This window comes from Myotis lucifugus, unplaced genomic scaffold (genome assembly GCF_000147115.1).
Source record: "Myotis lucifugus unplaced genomic scaffold, Myoluc2.0 scaffold_360, whole genome shotgun sequence".
Lineage (NCBI taxonomy): Eukaryota > Metazoa > Chordata > Mammalia > Chiroptera > Vespertilionidae > Myotis > Myotis lucifugus.
The window spans coordinates 930,120-954,535 of NW_005871408.1; the positions used below are offsets into that span (position 1 = coordinate 930,120).

General features: G+C 47.8%; 1 protein-coding gene across 1 annotated transcript in view; it reads left to right on the forward strand.

Annotated features, from left to right (window-relative positions):
• Window positions 1–21,048, forward strand: part of FBP2 (fructose-bisphosphatase 2) — a 22,635-nt gene extending 1,587 nt beyond the window's left edge. The window contains exons 2-7 of the mRNA XM_006101429.3: window positions 3,906–4,068; window positions 7,976–8,068; window positions 13,351–13,491; window positions 15,713–15,850; window positions 18,498–18,617; window positions 20,641–21,048. Coding sequence (XP_006101491.1) covers window positions 3,906–4,068; window positions 7,976–8,068; window positions 13,351–13,491; window positions 15,713–15,850; window positions 18,498–18,617; window positions 20,641–20,835 — 850 coding nt within the window. The 3' untranslated portion in view covers window positions 20,836–21,048. The remainder of the gene's footprint in view (window positions 1–3,905; window positions 4,069–7,975; window positions 8,069–13,350; window positions 13,492–15,712; window positions 15,851–18,497; window positions 18,618–20,640) is intronic.
• Window positions 21,049–24,416: the final 3,368 nt, after the last annotated feature.

Sequence of the window (24,416 nt, forward strand, 5' to 3'; positions counted from 1 at the left end):
CAGCCGTACGGGCTGAGCCGAGCTTTCAGTCTTGATGCCTACACCCTGGTGGGTGAGGGGTTCCTCAGCCCGGCCTGTGCCTTTCGCAATCCAGAGCCCTCAGGGATGTCTGACTGATGGCGGGGGAGGGGGGGGGAGTGGGCCCAGGGGGCCTAAGCCATCAGTCGGACATCCTTAGTGCTGCCACGGAGGCGGGAGAGGCTCCCGCCACTGCCACTGCGCTCGCCAACTGTGAGCCTGGCTTCTGGCTGAGCAGCACTCCCCCTGTGGGAGTGCACTGACCATCAGGGGGCAGCTCCTGTGTTGAGCATCTGCCCCCTGGTGGTCAGTGTGCATCTTAGCAACTGGTCATTCCACCATTCAGTTAAATTGCGTATTACCCTTTTATTATATAGGATTATTATTACCTTAAAATGAAGAAATAACAAAGTCCTATATTTAAAATTTTATTATTAACAATTTATTTTTTTAAGGGACATCTGTAATACTTTCAACAATAACAATAAACTAAATGAGAAAAATAAAATAGCCCTGGCCGGTATTCTCAGTGGTTAGAGTGTCAGCCTACAGACTGAAGGGTCGGGTCGGGCACGTACCTCAGTCGCAGGTTCAATCCCTAGCCCCAGTCAGGGAGCATGTGGGAGGCAACCATTCAATGTGTCTCTCTCACATCGATGTTTCTCTCTGTCACTCCCCCTCCCTTCCACTCTCTCCAAAAAGCAATGGGGAAAAATATCCTCGGGTGAGGATTAACAAAACAAAACAGAAAATAAAAAACAAAACAATGTAGTGCTTTTAACACAAAAGCGTGATAGCATTATATGACAGGATGTAATTACCACAAGATAATTACATAATTACTGACACACAGTTTTGTGTCCCATTAATGGGATCCAGGTAAAGATGCCTGTGGTCCGCTTTTCCCACCCTGCATTGCTGTCACTTGGAGGTAACGCTAAGCTCTACACTCCAGGACCTTCACGAATGTGAGTGCAGCCACTTGCCCTGCCCTGCGCCTGCCAGGTGATGGGGCTGCTGAGTGACACTAGGCGGCGACGTGCCTCTCCCTGTATGTGGGCCCTGCTTTGCTTGGTGCCCTCTCCTGCTGGCATCTAAGTGTTATTCACCCAAGTCCACTGGGCTCCTGCTCTGGCAGGACGTGCGTGGCAGCGGCCGCTATGGTGGGGTCAGATCAGTCAGCTGCAGAACTGACTCTCTGGCCGTTGAATGTCCAGATGAAGTGGGTTCGGGAATTGGATAATGAAGGTGCTCATCTGACCTGGCTTTTCCTTCCCTGAGATCGTGGGCACTCCTCCATCTCACCAGGACCTCAGTCTCCCCATTTGTAAAAGGGAGAGGATAGTGATAGCCCCTAGCTTGTAGGGTTGTTGTAAGGGTAAGTCCATGCGATGATGATTTCGACAGTGCCAGCCCTCAATGCTCAGTAAATGCTCTTTATTACAACAGTTTAAAGCCCAGACCTGGGGAAATTTGCCAACTGGTTGGTCGATGCTTCACACTGACCACTAGGTGGCAGGCGCCGCCCGTGGAAACGACGTCAAGAGCCACATTTGCTGGGGGGCTGAGTTTTCCTTGGTCTGCGGGGAGGACTCCACTTTCTGCCCATTCAGACAGCAGCCTTCCCCGCTCCTCTGCGAAAGCACCCACAGTGGCAGTGGGAGCAGTCCAGTTGGAAATTCCTTCTTTCTAGCAAGATGCTGAGATGATTTGAAGAGGCCCCTGGGATTGCTTCTCAGAGAGCGACCGGGTTGCACGCTGTCCCAGAGGAAGTCTGCTCAGGAGAGGGGACTCCACCGGCTCCTGCCGCTTCCCCTTCAGGGGCCTCAGGCCCCTCGTCCTTCGCTTCCTCTTTTTGGGAAGACATTTCTAGGCACAGGCTGTATTTATACAACTTAAAAGGGGGCAGACATTCTCGCTTCCCTTCCTTTTTCTCCACTCCTTGCCGTGGAAAGAAGGGAATGCTAGAAGGCCTCGCCTGAAAACCTCTCCATGGCTTTTCTTGTCGAGATGATGGGACATCCCACTTACACATGGCCAGGAAGGCCTTAGCGCTAGCTCAAGCGCTAGCAGGGGTTGTCCTGGGGGTGGAGCACCCCCACCCAGGCTCTCACCGGAGGGGCTGCTGGGCAATGAGTCCTCATTGTGCATGAGCCTCCCCCTTCTGGAAGCAGGGGTGTGGGTGCAGGGCACCCAGCGCCTGGGGGCAGGGGAGGGGCCTGTTGAGGGTGGTAAGGGTGTGTTCTGTGGGGTGTTGGGGGGGGGGGCTTGCAAGCACAGGGCAGAGAACCTGTTTTTCATCTCTGCCCACCAGCGACCTGGGGAACCCCCACTCTTTATCCCCCCGCAGCATCCGCCTCAAGAATCCACATTAAACTCCGATGCACAATAACCCAGCTTTGCTATTGCTGTTATTTGTTTATTTGCTTTTATTTTGAACCAGGCTATGGGTATTGTTTTCCAAGGCAGCTGGCTCAGCACATGACATCACAGCAGACATGGAATGATGGGGGAGGGCTGCCGGGAAGGGGGACGCGATCAGTCAGGGAAGAGGGTGAGGAAGGATTTAAATCGAAGGTTCTTAACCCAGGCTACCTGTTAATCCACCTGGGGATTCTCCTCAACAAATGAATGGTGTTTAAAAGGGAGAGGAAGAGAGACTACTGTTCCGCATCCTTTAGTCACCATTCAGTGGATAGGTATCGAGCATCTCTATGACTCTGAATACTGAGGAAATAAACAGAGTTTCAGCAGGCAGATAACCTAGCGGGAAAGACACTCCCATGAGTAGATGGTGAGCCGCTGCGGATGGGATGGCGGGGTGTGCCTGGTGTGTGGTGGGAGCACGGAGGGGGAACGGGGAGCTTCTGGAGCAGGTCAGGGGGTCGGCAGGGAAACGCTGCCTGTGCTGGGAGTGCTCCTGTGGGGGCAGAGCCATGAGTGAAGGTGAAAATGAGGGGAAAGCTTGCGGGGTGCTGGGGCCACAGGACCTGGGCAGCTGTTGGGATGCAAAAGGCGTGAGGGGGTGATAGCCTTGCAGCTCTTGGAGGGCAGAGCATGGGGGCGGGGCAGCAAACCCAGGTTTGGTCATAAGGCAGGTGTGTGTCCAGTGGGTCTGGAGGCCGAGACTGGCCAAGTGAGGGTGAGAGGCAAAGGGACAATGCCAGCGTGGGAACAGGCATTGCTGGGAGGGCCTGAGGGTTCCCCTGCCATGGTGGGGACTTGGGAACTCTGGGTAGACGGGTGATCTGACTCAAATATTAGAAGGATCCCTCCAGTAAGGGTGGCAGGTCTGAGACCTTTGCATGTTAATACTCTAAAACACAAAAACCCTACATAGAATTATATAGTCGTGCTTTTTCTGATATTGTTTGAAAAGAGATAGTGAAAAACCATATTAAATTTGTTAAGTCTGTCTCCAAATTTCCTTCTTATTCAAGTAAAACCATTCTATAGCAGGGTGATTTTTAATTCATCCCAGCAGGCCACTATTTGAGAATATTGAATAATAAATATTGAAATTCCAGGGCTGGAAAGTCGTGGTTCTTCACTTTTTTGGATCATTAATTAGAGGGCTGTCTGACTTTAGCGCTCTAACTCTTCAGCAGTGGGAGCCCAGGGCAGGGTTGTAAACTAGTAACACTGAATTCTGGTTAGCATGTTGGGAGAACAGGGACCGGGACAATATACCCTGGAGGTGTACAGGAAGCAAGGCTGAGGATCAGTGCTGTGGGACAGGCCATACTTGGGCTGTGTTTATCATTTGGAGACCCCGGAGCCACGAAGGGAAAGGTAGACATACTGTGCTGTGTTCGTGTCTGGACTTGTTTGTTGGAGTTCAGGATCTTCAGTGATGTCAATCAACTTTTTTGTGTGTGTCTTCTTAGGTATGGGATTGCGGGAAGTGTGAACGTGACAGGGGATGAGGTGAAGAAACTGGATGTGTTGTCCAACTCCCTGGTGATCAACATGCTCCAGTCCTCCTACAGCACCTGTGTACTGGTCTCAGAGGAGAATAAAGAGGCGATAATCACCCCCAAGGACAAGAGGGTGCGTGTGGAAGGGGGTGCAGTTCTGCTCATCACCACTAGGTGGTGATACTGAGTTGAGAAGATTGTTGCCTTCCATTTCCTGTTTCTGGGATTGTCCTCTCGCAGTGGTTCTCAACCTTCTGGCCCTTTAAATACAGTGCCTCATGTTGTGACCCAACCATAAAATTATTTTCGTTGCCACTTCATAACTGTAATGTTGCTACTGTTATGAATTGTTATGTAAATATCTGATATGCAGGATGGTCTTAGGTGACTCCTGTGAAAGGGTCGTTCGACCGCCAAAGGGGTCGCGACCCACAGGTTGAGAACCGCTGCCTATTGCTTAGTTTACTTTGTTTTCTGTAAACTACTGCATGCTTCTTTAGTTGGAAGTCTTATGCTGTCTTGCAAAAAACAAAACAAAACAAAAAACAAACAAACACAAAAAACAACAACTCCATAGCAGGACAGTGACTCATTCAGAATATAAATCAGAGTGGTTTACTGAGATGCCTCAAGGGGTGCGTGTCAGGGTAAAGCCCCAAAAGCCTAAATTCAGGATTGATTCTGAAGAACTGACACATAACCTTATCCAAATTCATAGGAGCTTTAATAGGAGAAACTCACATACAAGCGCAAAGCAGCTGTTCCCAGTGGCTGTGGGACTCGAGTCTGAGCTGTTGGGTTTGTTGTCTCCAGAAGTTGATGAAAGAATTCACAGACAAGGGAGGGGTAAGCAAAGGGAAGCAAAGTTTATTACAGCAAAAGTAACAAAGCTGTCAGCACGGGAGAGGGGTCCCGAGAAGGATTCCCGCAGAAGCTCACTAGTCTACAGGTTTATATGTTCCTCTCTTGCCCTCTATTGGCTTTTTCAAAAAAACACCAGCCAATCTCTTTTGCCTTCATTTCCCACTCTTGGGTTCAGGGGGAAGGGCAGCTCTGCGGTTGACTGGTACATCCCACCTATCTTGCTCACATGACCATCTGGCTCATTCCCTCCTTAACTACCATCTTCCCTCCCCACGGCCCTGGCCCTAAACTGCCTGATCCCATCTGGCTCCAAAGACACCCTCCCAGGACAGGGCCTCTTTCTCACGGGGGTTAATATTAAACCGTGTGGTGGGTAGTCACATGGACCACCAGCAAGAACAAGGCATTCCTAAGCTAACAGGTACATTAGGCAGTTATCCACACTCTATACATCATAAACCTCTTTCCGGGGCCTGGCGTTTATCTGTGGGCGGCATTCCGGCTTTCTGGGTAGCCAGCCAAACCTGAGGCCACAGAGAGTTAAACTGTCACAGACGGGTAAACAGAGGGCCCAGCATTTCCCGGACACCTTTACTGCTGGAGACAGCAGTAAAGGTCATCTGTGCAGTGGAGTTCATGGATTTTCATTTAACGTACCCATCGGTGACTAGTACTGGCGTTTTGGGGGGAAGTGAAAATCATCGAGTTCAGTAAAGAGTAGAGTTCCTGGGAAAAGCCTTACTATACAGCTTCTTACTTTTCCCCTCTCCATTTCTATACCCCCCCCCACTTCCTCAAGGGGGTTATGGGTTCAATAGAGGTTTCTTCATTCCCGACACACTGTCAGACTAATATAGAAATCATAAAGATGGTGGCTCTCTTGCACTGATGTAATGGTCAACTTGGTTAGTGCAGGGCATGGCTTGGAGGGTCCATATTCACTCTGGTTTCATGGACAGTTTACTAAAGAGAGAGGTTTGCTGGTGGCCAAAAAATTCAACCATGTTCAGCTGTGATACAGAAATACAGATACATGTTGGGACTATTGGCCCTTGATTTATACGTTGGGTGTTAGGGACGAAGTGCCATTTCTTTATGATTAGCTGGTAGGACGGAAAAGGGAAAGCCAAATTTATTAAGCACCTACTGTATGCCAGGGACTATGAAAAAACACTCTACTCTTCTTGTTATATAATTTAAGCTACATCACACCTATTCTTTTCAACTTTCAATTTCCACTGATATGACACTCAATTCTCTCTCCAGTGTGATCTACTGTTTTCTTTCCCAGCTGGCCTGAGTTGCACATGTCTTCATGCTAATTCTTGAATACTCCATGCCTCTTTCCATATAAGTTCCTTAAATATTTTCCAACATATGACAGATGCCCAACAAATATTGATTGAATGCATGAATGAATGAATGGGCTAAGCTGGATTATTCTCAGGGAGAATGGGAAATTTCCAAGTTTATGAATTACCCCACTTTTTGTGCCCTCTCCCCCTGTTGAGCAAGGGGAGAAAAGGAAATAAAGCTCAACTTAAGGGAGGGCGTTACCCTTGGAAAGTCATGGGAAAGTAATTGTAGTGGCAGTAGAAATGATTCCCATTTTATTTTTTTTAAATATTTTATTGATTTTTTACAGAGAGGAAGGGAGAGAGATAGAGAGTTAGAAACATCGATGAGAGAGAAACATCGATCAGCTGCCTCCTGCACATCTCCCACTGGGAATGTGCCTGCAACCCAGGTACATGCCCTTGACCGGAATCGAACCTGGGACCTTTCAGTCCGCAGGCCGACGCTCTATCCACTGAGCCAAACCGGTTTCGGCAATGATTCCCATTTCACTTCAAGGTTTTTTTTAAAGGAATATGTATTATTTTATTTTTTATTTTAATTTATTGATTTTAGAGAGAGGAAAAAAAGAGAGAGTAAAGAGGAGTGGGGAGAGAGAGCAACATCAATTTGTTGTCCACTTAGTTGTGCATTCATTGGTTCTTGTATGTGCCCTGACCAGGGATCAAACCCACAACCTTGGCGTATCAGGATGATACTATAACCAACTGAGCTACCCAGCCAGGGCTCAAGTTTTGTGGAATTTTTTTACTCCTCCCCTGAGGATATTTCCTCCATTGATTTATAGACAGAGTGGAAGGGAGTGAGAAGGAGGGTAGAGAGAGAGAGAGAAAGAGAGAAACATCCACGTGAGAGAGACACATCAATTAGTTGCCTTCCCGCACGTGCCCCGACAGGGCTGGAGATTGAACTTGCATCTGAGATATGTGCCATTGACCGGAATCGAACTCTCATCCCTTCGGTCCACTGAGCAAACCGGCCAGGGCAAGGCTCACATTTTATTACCGCGTTTAATTAGCCAGGAGACCCAGTCCTCATCTATCAGGCTTGCATAGGCCTGGCACAAAGGGGGCCTGTAAGAAGTACCTGGTGACTTCTCCTCGTGCAATGCAGGCTGGAGCTGCGTGTGGGAGCAGTGTGGGTGGGCGTGAGGAGCGTGGTATCACAGACACCCCGCTCTGTCTTCTGGTCTTCAGGACAGCAGGCGCTGGATGCAGAGGAGTATTTTTATTCCTCTGAGGTATCTATGCATAGCAGCTATCTTAATAAGACCCACAGGGCCTGGGCATTGCTCTGAGACTTCCTGATTTTTTACTTTTGGCAAAAATGCTCAAAAATGAAGGGAAAAAAAACTGGGAACAGAGTCAGAAAGCATTATCAATAAATCTGTAACAACAACAACAACAAAATCTCTAACTGGCCCTACTGTGGATGTGGGTGGAGTGAGTCCAAGTTTATCCTCAGCTTGCCCACCTCTTCCCTGCAAGATGCCCACTTCAGACCTTCCTCTCCCAGCCTCAGCAGCTCCAAGTTGGGGGGCCCAGGTAGGAGGGGCCAGAGGAGGCAGGGGGAAAGCTTTTTGGAGGTGGAGGGCCCTCCACTGCTCTGTGTGGCCTTACCTACTCTGTGGTGGGAGGTAGGCACTGAGCGGCACAGTTCACATACGCTGGTCCACTCTGCTTCCTTAAGTAATTGCATTGTTTGATAAGAACATCCCTTTGCTCGCAATCACTTTCTGGCGCTATCAGTATGTTATCTGCCCCGCACAGCCACGCACATAGACTGTGTTGACCGGAGTGGCTCTCCCTCTGTGCATCTAGGGGAAGTATGTGGTCTGCTTTGACCCCCTGGATGGATCTTCCAACATCGACTGTCTGGCCTCCATTGGCACCATATTTGCCATCTACAGGAAGGTGAGTGGCCGTCTGACCTTTCATGCCTCCTTGCTCTGGTGGTTTCCCGAAGGTGCCTGGCCTGGGAGCCACGAGTCTGGAGGGCTAACCTCTGTCCTCCCACTAAGCAGAGAGGCGGGTAGGCAGGTCGTGAAGCCCGCTCCGCCCCAGGTGCCGCTGAAGGAACCGGAGCGACCATCCCCCTCTCCCGGGCACTGCATTCGGGACGGCAAAGGGAGGGGACAGGCGGGCCTTGTTTAAAAACCTGAAGGAGACACAGACATCAGACACCGAGTGGGCTCCAGGCGGCACGTTTCTCCTTTGTGTGTCTCACAACTGACTGCATTCCTTCTCTGTTGCTGCCATGACAACTTAGAGCTTAAAAGGACGCCCCCTTGCCATCTCCTGGTTTCCTGGGTCGGAAGCCTGGCAGGTGTGGCTGGTTCTCTGCTCAGCGTCTCCCAAGGGCAAACCCCGTGCCAGCCAGCCTGGCCTCGGATCGAGGGCCGGGGCTGTGGGGCAGCATCCTGCCAGGCTCTGTGGCGTTGTGGGGGTCCTTGCTTCCTGGCTGGCCGGTGCTGGGGGTCGTTCTCAGTTTCTGGAGGCTTCCGGCATTGCCTGGCTTGTGACTCCTGTGTCCGTCAAGCCAGCGAAGGCAGGACAAGCCCTTCTCACGCCTCTGGGCTCTCAGACACCTTCACTTTGCCCCAGTGCCCTGCCTCCAGCCACAGAAATGGCTTTGCTTTCAACAGTTCATCTGATCAGAGTTGGGTTCACCGGAGAGTCCCGGGTAAGCTGCTATTCAAATAGGTAAACTCCAATGACATCGGCAAGGTCCCTTTGCCATGTAACACAAACTGGTCCCAGGTTCTGGGAAGTAGGGTATCTTTGGGCCGTTCCATCAGCTCCACATTCCTAGCATCCGTGAGATCCCCTGGGTCAGTCTGTGACCATCAGAAACTTCATGACAACCACATAGTGCACACTCCTCCTCAACTTGCGAGTGAGTCCTTGCTCCGATCAGGATGGCTTTGGGCAGAAGGAGGCCAGCGGCACCTGAGGGTCTCAGGGTTGTTCAGCTGGGTAACTTGCCCTGGGACTGGCTTTTGAGGCCCATCTCTCTGACTGCAGGTACACACTCTTCCCACTAAACTCCCTACGGTCAAACCAACGCGGGGAGGATTGGGTAAGCCTCGTGCCAGCCAAGGTGCTGTCGGCACACATGGATGATGCTCGGCTGATGGTTGTCCCAAAAAAGGGGCAAAAATTTGATTTTCAGGGCAAAAGCTTAGCAGAAAACTAACCTTGGCAGAATATATGAATTAGCCTGACCTTTCTCTCTGAGAAGAAAAGCAAGGCGCAGACCAGTGGCCTACGCCTCCTGCCTCGGAGAACAGAATGGGAGCCACGGCCGCATGGGCTAGAGGACACCTCCGCGGGGTCGGTGTGTCTCCTTTTGTATTGAAGAGAGACAGGGAGACTTTCATGAGGGAGGAGAGGAGGACTCAAGACACTTCTCTGGTATCTGAGAAAGTTAAAGACTAAGATGCTGTTTCGAGTTTACGCAGAAATGAGCTAGGTGAGTGAAGGAGCTTCGTTTCCCCTTTCGAGGTACAGCTTACAATAAAAATAGAGATCGCTGGTGTGCTAGTTATGAGATTCTGAAAAAGAGCACGAGTCAGCCTCTGCTCTTCCTCCTTCAGCTCAGGGCTCCGGGTCAGTCCGCACCTCAGCCCCAGGGGAGGCACACATACTTCTGTCGCTTTTTTTAAAATTGGTGAACAAATTGAAGTATAGAGGAGGTAAGTAACTCCATTAACATCACCAGCCAGGACAGGGATTCAAATAGGCATCCTACCTTCATCAGGGCAGCTCTTAATAGCTCCTCCCCCAGTGTTGGAATATAATCGACATGTGACGTTGTATTAGTTTTAGGTGTACAACATAATGATTCGGTATATGTATATATTGTGAAATGATCAAGACGATAACATCTTGCCCTTATTTAACATCTATCACCTTACATAGTTGCAATGTTTTTTCTTGTGATGAGAATTTTATGGCGTACTCTCTCAGCAACTTTCAGATGTATAATACAACATTATTAACTGTGGTTACCATGCTATCTACCTTATTCCGAGAACTTATTTATCTTATTACTGGAAGCTTGTACCTTTTGACCACCTTTACCCATTTCTCCCCAGTCCCCCACCCTTTGTCCCTGGCAACTACCAATCTATTCTCTGTTTCTATGAGTTTGTTTTTTATAGAGTTTACATATAAGTGAGCTCATGTAGTATTTGTCTTTCTCTTTCTGATTTTTTCACTTAGCACAATGCCCTCAAGTTCCATCCATGTTGCTGCAAATGGCAGGATTTTCTTCTTTCCTTTTTTTGTGGCCAAAAAACATTCCATTATATAAATATAAATATATTTTTTTCTTTGTCAATTCATCCATTGATGGACACCTAGGTATTTCCATGTATTAGCTTTTGTGAATACTGCAATGAACATGGAGGTGCAGATATATCTTTAAGATAGTGATTTAATTTCCTTTAGACATATAACCAAAAGTGGAATTGCTAGATCATATGATAATTCTATTTTTAATTTTGAGGAACCTCCATAGTGTATCCATAGTGGCTGCACCAACTTACACTCCCATCAGCAGTGCACAAGGATTTTCTTTTCTCCACATCCTCGCCAACACTTACTACTTATCTTTTTATCATACCCATTCTAACAGGTACGAGGTGATATTTTATTGTGATTTTGATTGGTATTTCCCCAATAATTGATGATTTTGACCATCTTTTCATGTACCTGTTAGTCCTTTGTATATCTTCTTTGGAAAATGTCTAGCAATTCCTCTGCCCATTTTTTAATCATATAGTTTGTGTTTTTGCTATTGATTTATGAGTTCTTTTTATATTTGAAGAACATTGGACATCGAGGCCATGGGAAATCAATGAAGGGTTTTAAAGAGAGAAGTGACATGGATCAGAGTGGAGCAAGGATGGAGTGGGAGGACCAGGCAGGGGGTGATGGTCACTCGGACCAAGGGGTAGTGGTGAGGATAGGCAGGAGGGCAGGGGCCTGTGAAGAGTGGGTTGTCGAACTGACTGGACTTAGTGGAAGGAAGGGAAGGGTGATTTCCAGGTTTCCACTGGTCAGATGATGGTGCCATTTGCTCAGATGGGGAGCAATGGAAGAAGAGTGGAAATTTGGGGGAGTGAGACAGGGCAGATGAATTCCATATTTGACATGTTGAGCTTGAGACATCTGTGGGACCTGAGTAAGAATGTCTGGTGGGCAGGTGGCTCCAAGAGCTGGGCCATCAGGACAGATGAAGATGGAGGTCTGGGAGGCGCGGGCACCTGTGTAGGGCTTGGAACTTTGGTTGTGGGTGAGGTGGCCGAGGAGTGTGTAGACGGAGAAGAGAAGAGAGCTTTATTAGTCAGGACTCCGGTGTAAATGGCAGGGACGAGTCAGGAAGCCCCAAGACAGAAATATGGCCAGCCTCAGACAGGGCCTGGGCCACAGAAGGGTCAAAGTCTCTCATCTTATCTTCCCATGGCCACTGTACTCTTTCCTCTCTCTGCGGACCAGTTTTTTCTGATTCTCTGGCCCATGACAGAAGAAAGATCACCCCAATGCTCCTAAGTTGCCATCAACCAGAATGTTCTAGCCCCAAATACATATTTCTGGAGCAGAAACTCTGATTGGGCCAGTTTGGGGCAGGAATCCATCCCAGACCCCATTAAACTTGTGGGGAGGGTTTGGGACTCATAGCACAAATATAGCAGCTGAGAGTCCCCATTCTGGAGAGGGTGACGATTTAGAGGTCCATTTTGCACTGGGTAGACACTGGGGAGGAACCAGAAGGAACACCAACATTTAAGAAGAGGAGTTGGGAAAAGCAAATGAGAAGACACATCTAGAGAGTTAGAAAGAAAGCCAGACAAGAGGGAAGTGGACAGAAGCTCCGGAGAGACACATCTCAAGCAGGAGGCAGCAGCCAACGGATCCAACACTGCCTAGAGGTCAGGTAAGAGGAAGCCTGGAAAACAAGCATCAGATTTAGTAGGTAGGATCAGCCTGCTGTGGGGACAGGAGAAGGAAGGTAGTGTAGACAGGCATCCTGGTCTCCAGGATGTAGATGAAGACAGAGACAGGGCAATCGCTGGAGGGAAGCCTTGTGATCTAGAAAGTATTTCTTGTTATTTTTTTTCAAGGCCAGGGATGCTACAAGTCAATAAAGGCCAGTGGAGCCAGTTGGGGAGGAGGGATTTTCTTCAAGCCACAGTGCAAGTTTCCAAGGACCGAGGAGAGAGTGTGTTGCCCTGCGGAGGCCGCAGGCTCACGGTTCAGAGAAAGGAAAACCTCCGCTCTGGGAGAACTCTGGTTTCACATGAAGAAAATGTGATCCTTTTGGTGGATGAGCAAAGGTATTTCAAAAGCTCCAGTGGAGATGACTTAAGACTTTGAATTAAAAAACCTAATACCACCTTTGCCGTCTACGTCTCTGAGGAGACCACGCTCTGGAGCCGTGGTTCTGAAACTTCTGTGGAACTACCTGAGGGCCCAGCATTTCTGACTCTGGAGGCCGGGGGCACAGCCCAAGAATATGCCCGTCCAACGAGATCCCGAGTGATGCTGACGCTGCCGTCCACTGCGCTGGGGCCTGCTTCTCAGCATCCGTGTGTGGCCTGGGAATCTGTACATAAAGCCAAATCATTAAGCACATACACACAGTCAAATGAAAACATAATTATTTGTAAAAACAAAAATGTGTTAGAAAGAATGCAAGATTGCAAAAGTAAGGAAAAATATTGAAAGGAACATGCCATTTTTAATTAAATTAACTTGTAGCCCTAGAAAAATATTAAAGGGAAAGTGACATTTTAAAGAAACCTTTAAAGAAGATGAGATTGCTTTTAAAATAAAGTTGTTAGGCTGTTACTCGCGGAGGGCAAACTGGCCCCATATTTTGTTAGTTGTTCAGAACGACGCTGGCTTAGCTACGGGAGACGTGGGTCCAACCCCAGCCTATGGATCACTGGTTTCAAGATGTTATGGGAGTACCTTTCTGACCTCCGACCCTTCTCTTCCAAACGAGGGTTGTAGAGCCTCTCCATTGTTTCACAAAAACATACTGTGAAAGCATTTTGAAAGATACAGAGTTTCCTCTCAATACTTTTTATTTTACTCTTAGAAGTTACTCCTCAGGAGAGTTAAGAAGCTCCCGCCTTGGCCAAGGCTCTCTCCAGAGACAATGCCCTGTTCCTTCCTCTCTTCTCCAGACCTCGGAGGAGGAGCCTTCGGAAAAGGATGCCCTGCAGCCAGGCCGCAACATCGTGGCCGCGGGCTATGCCCTCTACGGCAGTGCCACCCTCGTGGCTCTTTCCACTGGGCAAGGAGTGGACCTCTTCATGCTTGACCCAGTAAGTACCAATATGGCAGCATCAGCCCGAGGGACCCCATGGGGCTCTGTACTTCCGTTCTAGTCCCCTGGCATAATGTCCTGGTCATTCTTAAATAATTTCTTTTTTTCAAAAAATTTATTTGTTTGTTTGTTTGTTTATTTGTTTATTTATTTATTTACTAGAGGCCCAGTGCATGAAATTCATGCACTGGGGGGGAGGGTCCCTCAGCCCGGCCTGCACCCTCTCTCAGTCCTGGACATCCCTCTTGCAGTCCGGGACCCCTCAGGGGATGTAGCAGTGCGCCAAGTGGCAGGCGGCCAGGGAGGAGCCCAAATCAGGGCTGAACGCCGCTCGTGCTCATCCCGGCCTGCTGTGCCTGCTGCTGCCGCTCAGTAGTGCTGCCGAGGAGTCAGGAGAGGCTCCTGCTGTGGCAGCTGCGCTCACCAGCTGTGAGTCCGGCTTCTGGCTGAGCGGCACTCCCCTTGTGGGAGCGCACTGACCACCAGGGGGCAGCTCCTGCATTGAGCGTTTGCCCCTGCTGCATCATAGCAGCCAGTCGTTCTGGTCATTCCACAGTAACAGTCGCTTAGGCTTTTATTATATAGATTTATTTATTTATTTGTTTGTTTGTTTCTTTAAGAGAGAGATTTGTTGTTCCACTTATTTATGCGTTCGTTGGTATGTGCCCTGACTGGGGATGGGACCCACAACCTTAGGGTATTGGGATGACTCTCTAACCAACCGAGCCACCCAGTCAGGGCCCTGGTCATTATTATTAGTACTTGCTTCTGGAGCCAGAGTCTAGTTTGGGGCGCCAACAGTGTCATCACAAAACGTTAAGGACCTTAGTCCAAGTGAGGGAATTTGAGGGGTTCAGCAGATTCAGTCCTCTCAGCTCAGGCCATGCCCTTACAGAGTTTATTCCTCTTTGGTTTACGGAATACAATGGTTTCAGAATGCAGTGCTGCCGATTTCCAGACAGAAACATGAATTCGTTAGAGTAGCACCACGCACTAGGACGTCCTGTGGCGTCGGCATGCTTTGTGATGCGTGCTGTCTAACGCAGGAGCCGCTGGCCTCGGGTGCCTGTTGGACACCCGCAATGAGGCCGGTGGGACCGAGGAGCCGGGTTTGAAAATGTTACTTCATTTTAATGAACTTGAACAGCCACCTGTGACTGCTGGCTACCCTATTGGACAGCCTGGGTTTGGAAGACTTCCCCTAATCGACATGTTCTTCCCCATAGGAGGAGAGATGGTAGAAACTGCTTTTCCAGGTTCTGTGTTATGTTATGCTCAGATTTCTCCCAGTGAGACATGCACAGCCTCAGGGTAGCTGAGAAACCTGATAGCCTGATGCTGACTAAAGGAAGAAATAATTAGATAAAGACACAAGAGTTCAAAAAAGAAGGCTGAGCTTGCATGGCAAGTGTACATTGAAAATGTTCAGCAGAGATTTTGGAAAATATTAGTAACTTACAGAATTTCTCTTTAAAATCTGGATGCTTTGCCTATCACTTGTGAGCTACTTTGTCAAATATTGTCAAGATTGATGTCACCATACTCAATACCAGGATACCTGAGGGTGTCCTACAGAAAGTGACCATGGGGGACTGAGCACAATGTTATTATAATTCTAAGGATTTCTTTAATTTTTATCAACTATTCCTTATGCCAAGTGCATACAGTTTCTGATTGAAGAGATTTCTCCTTTACCCCAGATAAGAACTGGGATACCAGGAACTTTTAATGGTTTCCAAGACTGAACTATTAAGATAAAATAACTGGACCACAAATTAGTGGTTGAACTGCCTTCCCCACCTTCATGACAAATCCCTGTTTGTGTAACTTGTTCTCTCATTGTTAATGGCCCAAGTCTCCCTGAAAACATTAGGAATTAGCCGAGGGTGATACGTTGGGGGATAAATACAGCTGGGTTCCTTGTACTGAGTAGTCTAGCTGACCGTGAACGTTACAAAGGAAACTTTCCCTCTTCCCTTGAATTATTTTATCTCCTGTTATATTCCTGCTTATGCTTCCTGTGCAGACTCAATATTGTCACTGTTCTTTATTGATCTCATGCAAATATCACTGGGCAGGCTGCTCAAGGACTTGGCAACCCCCTGGGCCCTTCCAGGAGGCCCACGTCTTCTCATGTTCTGTGATTGTCGGGGAGTGTGCTACTGGCTTCTGTCTCCTGGTATCTCCCGTCTTACTGGTATTTTTCTTCAACTTTCTAGGCTCTTGGTGAATTTGTTCTGGTAGAAAAAGAGGTCAAAATTAAAAAGAAAGGAAATATTTACAGCCTCAATGAGGGCTACGCCAAGTATTTTGATGCTGCCACCACGGAATATGTGCAGAAAAAGAAATTTCCTGAGGTGAGTGAATAAAACCCAAGGCAGAATGCCATCTCAGTGGGTTCCTGTCTCGATGGTGGCTCTGAGGGCCCGGCTGGAGTAGGTTTGATGCCACTGTTCATGGCTCTGATCAGTATGGAGTAGCATGCTGGGGTCTTGTCTCAGCATCAAGAAGGGTTCAGGAATCTGGAAAAGGCTGCCCTTAGATGACATAGGAATCCAGAGACTAATAAAGAGTCCAGAGACGAGATATAATTTTGAAAGGCATTGGGGGTCAGAGGACCTTCAGCTGAAGGAACTGAAGAGTCCCTCCTTGTCTAGGACCCTTGCTTTTATTCACACAATTTGTCCTAAGGCAAGGTGGAGATTATACACTTCAAAGGGTAAGGTTTCAAAGGGTACAGAAGCATTGTCAGTTTGGGGAATAGCCTACGGCTGTTCAGGTGTTTGGCCAGTAGGAGGCAATAACATGTAGATTAAGATGCCCTTTAACTGTCTGGCAGCCACAATCAGTTTCCTATTCAGGTTTGGGGAAATGCCTTTAGCCATTCCCAACAGGTGACTACATGTGTGACCCAACCCTGTTGAGTCCCCAAGTCTCATCAACCTTTTGATGAAATTCTTGAAATTATGACATGCTGGAATTGGTCTCCGGCAGTGGCAGACTCTGCCTTCATAAGCAGTCAATAGCTTCTATAGCTAAAGTTTGCCTACTAAAGATAACACTTCCCCGGTGAGTTTTTCCAGGAGCAATTGTTTTTAATGAGCCCATATTTTCGAAACTCAGCAGTTCAGGCCAGAACCTCTCTCTCGTCATTTGTTTTATGGGCTTCATAGATTCTGGCACTCCGTTATATTTGCTTTCAGATGGAAGAGTTATGTTTGAAAGTCCCATTCACATGCTCTAACATTGGGCCTTGTGTTTACACCACACTTTAGGGAGCTCTTTGACTCTCAATGTGATCAGCCGGTCCCTGCCCGCCATCCGGGGAGAGCTTCTAAGGCAGAAATGGGCACATTGTTAAAGAATTTCCAGATCAAGTGTAAAGTCTGGCCTAAAGTGGGAGTAAAACAAAAGCTTGTTTACAAGTGGGGCCCTTTCTCACCGAATCCTGGGGATGTGGTGAGAGAGGCCCCTTTCACACAGTGAAAAGCGTTGGTGTGGGAAGCCCACCTGGAAGCTCCTGGTGGGATTCCATGGGCCCAGGTGGCACTCGGTCAGCAGGATGCTGGGACCTGACTTCGCTGCCTCAACCTTAACTCGAAGCTTTGAAGAGTCTGTTTTTCTTTTGTCTGTGTTCTTGTTTTTGTTTTTATTTTTTATTTTTAAATCCTCTCCCAAGGGTATTTTTTCAGTTGATGTTTAGAGAGAGGGGAAGGGATGGGGCAGGGGGGGGAGTGGGGGGGGGGGAGACATTGATGTGAGAGAGACGCAGCGATTGGTTGCTTCCCAATAAATTCAATTAAAAAAAATAAAAATACCTCCCTCCAAAAAAGACATACAGAATATTCTGCATTTTAACCATTTTTGAAATATGAGAAGAAAAAGGTTGTAATGAAATCTGCACTAACAACGCAACCGCCACATGAGGCTGTGGAACACTTGAGCTGCGACGAGTCTGATGGGAGATGTGCGGTGAGACACACCCGGGTTTGGAAAGCTGAGTGGAGGAAGGAAATGTAAAATCACGCCTGGGTTCTGTTTTCTATGGATCACACATTGAAATGATAACACTTTTATACACTATTTTAAGTGAGAAATGGTTTCTAAAGCTGCTTAAGAGTTTGCCCGTGGTGAACATGCTTGGAGTAAGTGCAAACGTCATTGTTCAAGGGGCCTGGCTCTCGGGCAGCAGAGAGAGCTCTGAAGCGCGGCACGCCAGGGAGTTTCAGGGGCTGCCCAGCAACTGTGTGAATCACAAGGGGGGAAACCTTTCTCTTCTTCCCTTCTCGGTTCTTTGGCTGGTCTACTAACTAAACGGACAGATTAACAGGAGAAAACAGATTTAAGTTTGTACTTATGGGAGCCCACAGAAATGTGAACTCAAATGACCGAAGCTCCTTTCAGACAAGGAAACAATAAATGTGTGGAGGACTGAGAGGACAGAGAAGGGGGTGTAGGGCAGTAAATTAGTGAGGACGTAGCCAGGTCTGTGGATACAGCCTTCTCAGCCCTAAATTCCCTGCCTCTGCTGTAAGGATGGCTCTCCCTCCTGGGACGGGGAGGGTACCTTTCGCATGGGAGAGTAATTTCCTGCTTTCGGGGGACAAAGGGGGGTCAGAGTGCCCTTCTTGCACGGCTAGTTCTCAAGGAACTTTAATTGAAAATAGTCCATATGCCCATGTGACATATTTTGGGGTGGCATATCTGCTTTTATGCAATATATACTTCCTTTTTAAAAAAATAGCTGTTCTCTTAAGATTGTGTCAGGGTGCAGTGTCTTAATTGAAGTAGTCCTCATTGAATGAGTTCAATCACTGGTCAAGCTATGGGGGCTCCTACTGAATGAAATGCTTAGTGATATAATGTTTTTCAATTCCTACGCTGCTGGGTGCAGGACGAAGAACCTGGAATGCAGATGCCACACCACTGGACTGGTGACCGGGGGCGGTTGCTAGCTAATTGCAGAACTCACTGCATCTTGTCTCTTCCCTCTCTGCTTTCTAGGACAGCGGGGCGCCCTATGGGGCCAGGTATGTGGGCTCCATGGTGGCCGATGTGCACCGCACCCTGGTCTATGGAGGGATTTTCCTATACCCAGCGAACCAGAAGAACCCTAAGGGCAAGGTAATTCTCCCTTGTCCACTGGCTATCCCCAGTCAGGGAGCCAGCGGCGTTCCCCTTCTCTTCGCACCTGCTTTTCGGCTGCGCCTGGCCTGGGCATGCCTGTCCGTGAGTGGGCAGGTAGAACATCAATGAGGTGTGTTTCCCATGAGTGGATGTGAGGCTATTGTAGAGCCGTGTGGATTTTAACTGCAGAAAAATATAGATTGGGAGGCCCACAGGCCAAGGCACCATGACGCCCTGGGCACTGTTTCAGAGGATTTATTACACCCCTGGGCCCTTAAGGTCAGAGCAAACCTTGGCTCCAGGACAAACTGTGTGAGAACGCTGTGCTTTGTTTGTCTGATTCTGAAGTGTCCGAATCAACAAGGTACAAACAAAGGTCAGTTGGTTACAACTGGGACGTTAGTGTCTGACACCCAAAAGCCCTGCCCTCACCCCCAGGGCCAGGGAGAGGGGAGGAAAGAGCCCAGCTCTGCAAGTTGCCGGCCAGAGTCTCCCTGGTGGCCTGTCCAGGACAGCATGGCCTCCAGTGTCCTTCTGTGGATGATCAGGGACAAAACCAGCGGACTCAAGGTGCCCACACGTGCTGGGGCTCCGCTGTGCCCCCCAGGCTGCCCACGGCTCTAAGGGCAGGAGGTCTAGGTGAGGGCATTGTACTCTGTTTTACCAAAATAGCAAGTAAATGCCCCAGAGTCTGAACATACTCTCTCCTGGGTGCCTGGCTCTCCAACCCAGACCAGACACGCTTCATTCCTCCCCATGCAATAACAAAAATAAAACCATCAGCACCAGACATGGCTGTTTCTCCAAGTAGTTTCAACATGTCTTCAAAATAAATGTGAAGGAAAGAAAGGAAAAGGCTGCATAGTGCTGGGTCAACCACTTTCTAAGCTGATTATAGAAAAGGGACTTTAGAAATTATAGATTTTGCATCTACGGGGGAAAGAAGGAGAAGATAGAATGGTACCAAGTCAGAAAAATTAGCTAGAATGTCACCTTGAATCTAATGTGTGTGTGTGTGTGTGTGTGTGTGTGTGTGAGTGTCTGGTGGGGGTAGTCTGAGGAGGGCGTCACAACATAATTACATAAATAGACCCAAAAAGGACATTCGTTCCAGCCCATTTCAGTTCAACTCGCCATGAATTATTGACACGGGAGGTCACCTGCTAGTTTCCATCAAGCCTTTTTACAAGAGGTAGTCCTTGTTCGAAACAGGCTCAGCCCTGGGTCCATGGGCACAGCTTGGCAAGCAGTGCACGGCCACTTTTACCCCCACCCCCCGTTTTTGCCATCTCCCGGGAGCCCTAGGGCGAGGTCTGTGGCAGCCTTGTTTGGACACTCTCTTTGTGTCGGCAGTACTGGGACTGGAGATGTCACAGTGACCCAGGTAGATGCTGTGCCTGCCCTCAGGGCGGGTGACCAGGAGGAAGGCAGGTGGCAAGCCTCACTGCCAGACCGTGAGAGGGGACGTGCAGGATGCTGTGTGCTGTAAGCAACGCGAGTTCATTTAGTTTAAGGGCCAAAAAAAGGCAATGTAAGTACCAGCACACTGCTCAGCCGAGTGGACACTTGAGATTGGAGTTCCTTGTCGCTCCCCGGGACACTGGGGCTATCCTGGGAGGGCACCCAGCACTCTGAGGTGACCTTCCAACCCCAGCCAAGCCTGCTTTCTCACCGACAGCGCCTCTAACCAGGCCACAGCTTCAGTTTCCCTCCTGAGGAAACTGGCAAGAAAGGGGCACTGAGATCTCATCTGCCCGAGTGAAGAGGCAGGTCTCTCACAGGTCACAAGTCAGGTAGCTGCTGAGCAGCGGTGCCTGCAAAGGCCCATGCCCTGCTCAGCAGCTGATGTACCCAGCAACCTTCCCGAGGCGCTAGATCTCGGGCAGCCCCCTCTGCAGAGGGGCTGGAGCCCACTGCACTGACCAGGCAGAAGTCCAGCGGTGGGAATTCTGCATCCAGCTTCAGGGGCAGGGCTTGAGATTTGGGGCAACTTGCAACCTGCCTGACCCTTTCTTTGCAGCTCCGGCTCCTGTACGAGTGCAATCCCGTGGCCTTCATCATTGAGCAGGCGGGGGGCTTGGCGACCACAGGTACCCAGCCGGTGCTGGACGTGAAGCCCGAGGCCATTCACCAACGAGCCCCCCTTATTCTGGGGTCCCCGGATGATGTGCAGGAATATCTCACCTGTGTACAGAGAAACCAGGCAGGCAAGTAGTGAGTCTGACCCTGCAAGCCCTCTGCTTTTTGTCTTGTCCTCTGCATTAAGAACCCGAAATGACTGATAGGCAGAAACAGTGGTGATGAGTCACAACAGGCCAGTCCACCCAACCACAAACAGAAAAGCAGCATCAACCTGCTCAGGACAGGTCTAGAGGCCAGAGGAGACTCTGTCCTCAGTGCACATGGCTAAGAATAAAGGTCCACATGTGAAAAGAACAACTTTGATTTGTCTTTTGTCATGAGTGGTGGCAAAAAATGGTTGTAATTCTAAGTCTGTCAGCTCAAGTAATCGGTAGCTATCTACTTGGGGGGAAAAAGTACAGAGATCAGTAAAGAATTTACCTTGGTTGGCTTAATATTTGAACCTAGTGTCTTATCCTGTAGTGATTCATTTTATTTCTTATGAAATAAAAATATATATTGAATATATACATACTTTATGTATATATTTAAATGTATATCCTATATAATAAAAGACTAATATGTAACTGGTCATTATGACGTGCCATGACCACCAGGGGGCGTGCGTAGAACATGGCAGGCATTGGCTGAGGCGGAATGGTGGAGCAGGTGAGCAGGGGCGCCTGAACAAGGTGGGGCACCGGTTGCTGTCATTGGGACGAGCCTCTGGTGGTTACTGAAAATTCTTTGCTCCCGCACGCTGAGGTCCTGCCTGGTGCTCGCACCTGCTGCTGGTGCCAGCCCCAATCGCACCGCAGGTGCAAGCACGTGGGAGCAGTGGGAGCAGGGCTGCTGGCAGACAGGGGACCAGGGGCCATGGCAGGAGGGGCCGGGCAGTGATGCAGAGGATGGGCTGAGATGCACCCCTGTGCCTACTGCAGCCTCGTGGCCCACAATTCCTTTCAAGGTGCATGAATTCATGCACCGGGTCCCTAGTATGTATGTATGTATGTGTATGTGTATGTGTGTGTGTGTGTGTGTGTGTGTATGGCTGACAACTCATGGCTATTAAATTCTAAACTGTCAGATTGATCCATTTTGGGGGAGCAATAAGTTGAACGACTAGTAAAAATATGAATGGAAAAATAAGAACACCTATTGTGAAGGCAACATACTAAATGGAGCTAATATTTAAAAATTAACACCTACTTTTCTCAACCCCCTGACTTTGCATTTTTGTTTTTGGGGGAAAATATTGTAATCAACCCCAGGGGTTCCCCAGAGTGCACTAGTTAGATGACTCTCCATCTGTCCAATTATATCAACATTGGGATGGGTGTCATGTGCATCAGAAATCTGAGCTGGTTTTAACAAGAACTGCTATATATGTGTATGAAGTTGGATGCCAAGAGTCCTTAATGAAATGTGGACAAATCAAATCCAGAAGTATTTAAAACAAAGATGCATCAGAATGCAGTCGGACTTAACTCAGAAAAATCAAGAATGATTCACATTAGAAAATCCACTAAAGTGATTGATGCATTAGGTTAAGGCAAAAGGTGGCGGTGTGGAGGTGGGGCCCAGGAGAAGCCATGGGAAGAAGCAAGGCTCTCCTTGGGTCAGGGTGTTCATTCAATCCAAAGGAAGATTTCCACTTGACTCTAATTCAGGACTCAACCTTGTTCTTCAGTCCACTGTGGCTTGGCTGCAGTAACAGAGGCAGCCACATTTTAATACATAAATTAAAATTTTTTCATCTTTCTATAAAGGAACAAAGAATGTCTTTTCTTCGGAAAAAAATCCTGATTCTAATCAGTGGGCTATGAATGCTTTATTAGACACTCTATTTGAAATGTATATCTCAAATGGTTAATTTTTTAACCTGCCTGAGATCTAGACCCTTGAGGAGGCTGGGTGTGCAACTCAAACTTTCACTGAAATCTTCATTTCAAAATCTCATGAATACCGTGACTTGCTGAGTTTACAGCATGTAATGTAAAGACTACAGAGCCAGGAAGAGGAGGTTTTCTTGGAAACAAAGCTGAGAGCATTTTCAATCATAGTGTACGTTGCTTTGATGGATGGCAGTGGTGGCTCCGGGAAAGGTCCATTCACCAGTCATGTGCATTCTTCTTCCCATCAAGCCCAAGAAAGGGGGTGAGGGAAGAGTATGGGACTCCCATGCCATTCTCAGAGGCTACAGATCAAAGATGCCAGGCCAATGGGGCAATGGGGCCTGGGTGACCGGTGCTTCCATAGCCAAGGTCCAGAAAGACCACTGAGGGGGCTCTCTGGCCCACGTGAGCGGAGAACCCTTTCCCTCTTGGTTTCTCATTTCCTCTTGGTTGGCTTCCCAAGGGCGAAACCCACTTTCCTTTCCATTTTCAAGCATTTCTCAAAAGTGGACTGTACAGGTGTGCATTCCCCACATGGGAAAGGTGGGATCATTCACTGGTTTCCATTATACTTTGGGGAGACAGGCTTCAGCAACTGGAGGCAGTTAACACACTGAAAGGAGGAAAGTCATATCATCATTTTAATAGGTGCTTTTTAAAAATAAGAAGAAAACATACTTTTTCAAATTAGTGGGGGGAAATGAGTGGTGTTTGAATAATTAGCTAGTCATTTGAGAAAAAAATATAAAACTAGATCCCCCAAACATATTGCAGATTAATTCCAGAATTAAATATAAAAATAAAAATATAAAGGTATTGCAAAAAGATAATGGTGCTATATTTATGACCTTGAATGGGACCAAAAGACACAAAGGAAAAGATATAAAGAAAAAAGAGATTTGATTACATCAAAATAAAATCAACACACCACAAAGTTAAAAGACAACTGATAGCCCTGGCCGGTTTGGCTCAGTGGATAGAGTGTCGACCTGCGAACTGAAGGGCCCTGGGTTCAATTCTGGTCAAGGGCACATGCCCAGGTTGCAGCCTCAACCCCCAGTTGGGGGCGTGCAGGAGGCAGCTGATCAATGATTCTCTCTCATCATTGATGTTTCTATCTCTCCCTCTCCCTTTCTCTCTGAAATCAATAAAAATATATAAAATAATAAAAATTAAATAAATGCAATTCTCTAAAAAAACTGATAGCTTAAGAGAAAATATTTGTAACATATAACAAAAATGAGTATCAAGAATAATAAATATTAAGAGGAAAAAGATAAACTATCTATAAAGAAATAAACTAAAGATATAGAACTGCAATTTTCAGAAGAGTAAACACAAATAGTCAATAAACGTCTGAAAAGGCCTCTTTGATCCATTTGCGTTAATTTTTGTGTATGGTGTAAGATAGTGGTGGAGTTTCATTTTTTTGCATTAGGTGTCCAGTTCCTTTTTTTACTTAAATTCAACTGATTGTAAATGTTATTCACTTCTACACAGTAACTTCACAGCAACCTCCAGAGTAGTGTTTGACCAAAGAACTGGGCACCATTGTCTAGCCAAGTTGACACTTAAAATTAACCATTTCAGTGTCCTGACCTGGTGGTTCAGGTGGTTGGAGTGTTGTCCCATACACCAAAACGTTTTGGGTTTGATTCCAGGTCAGGGTGCACACCTAGGCTGCGGGTTTGATCCCCAGTCAGGGTGTGTACAAGAGGCAACTAATGAATGTTTCTTTCCGTCTACCTTCCTCTCTCCCTAAAAAATAAATCAATAAACA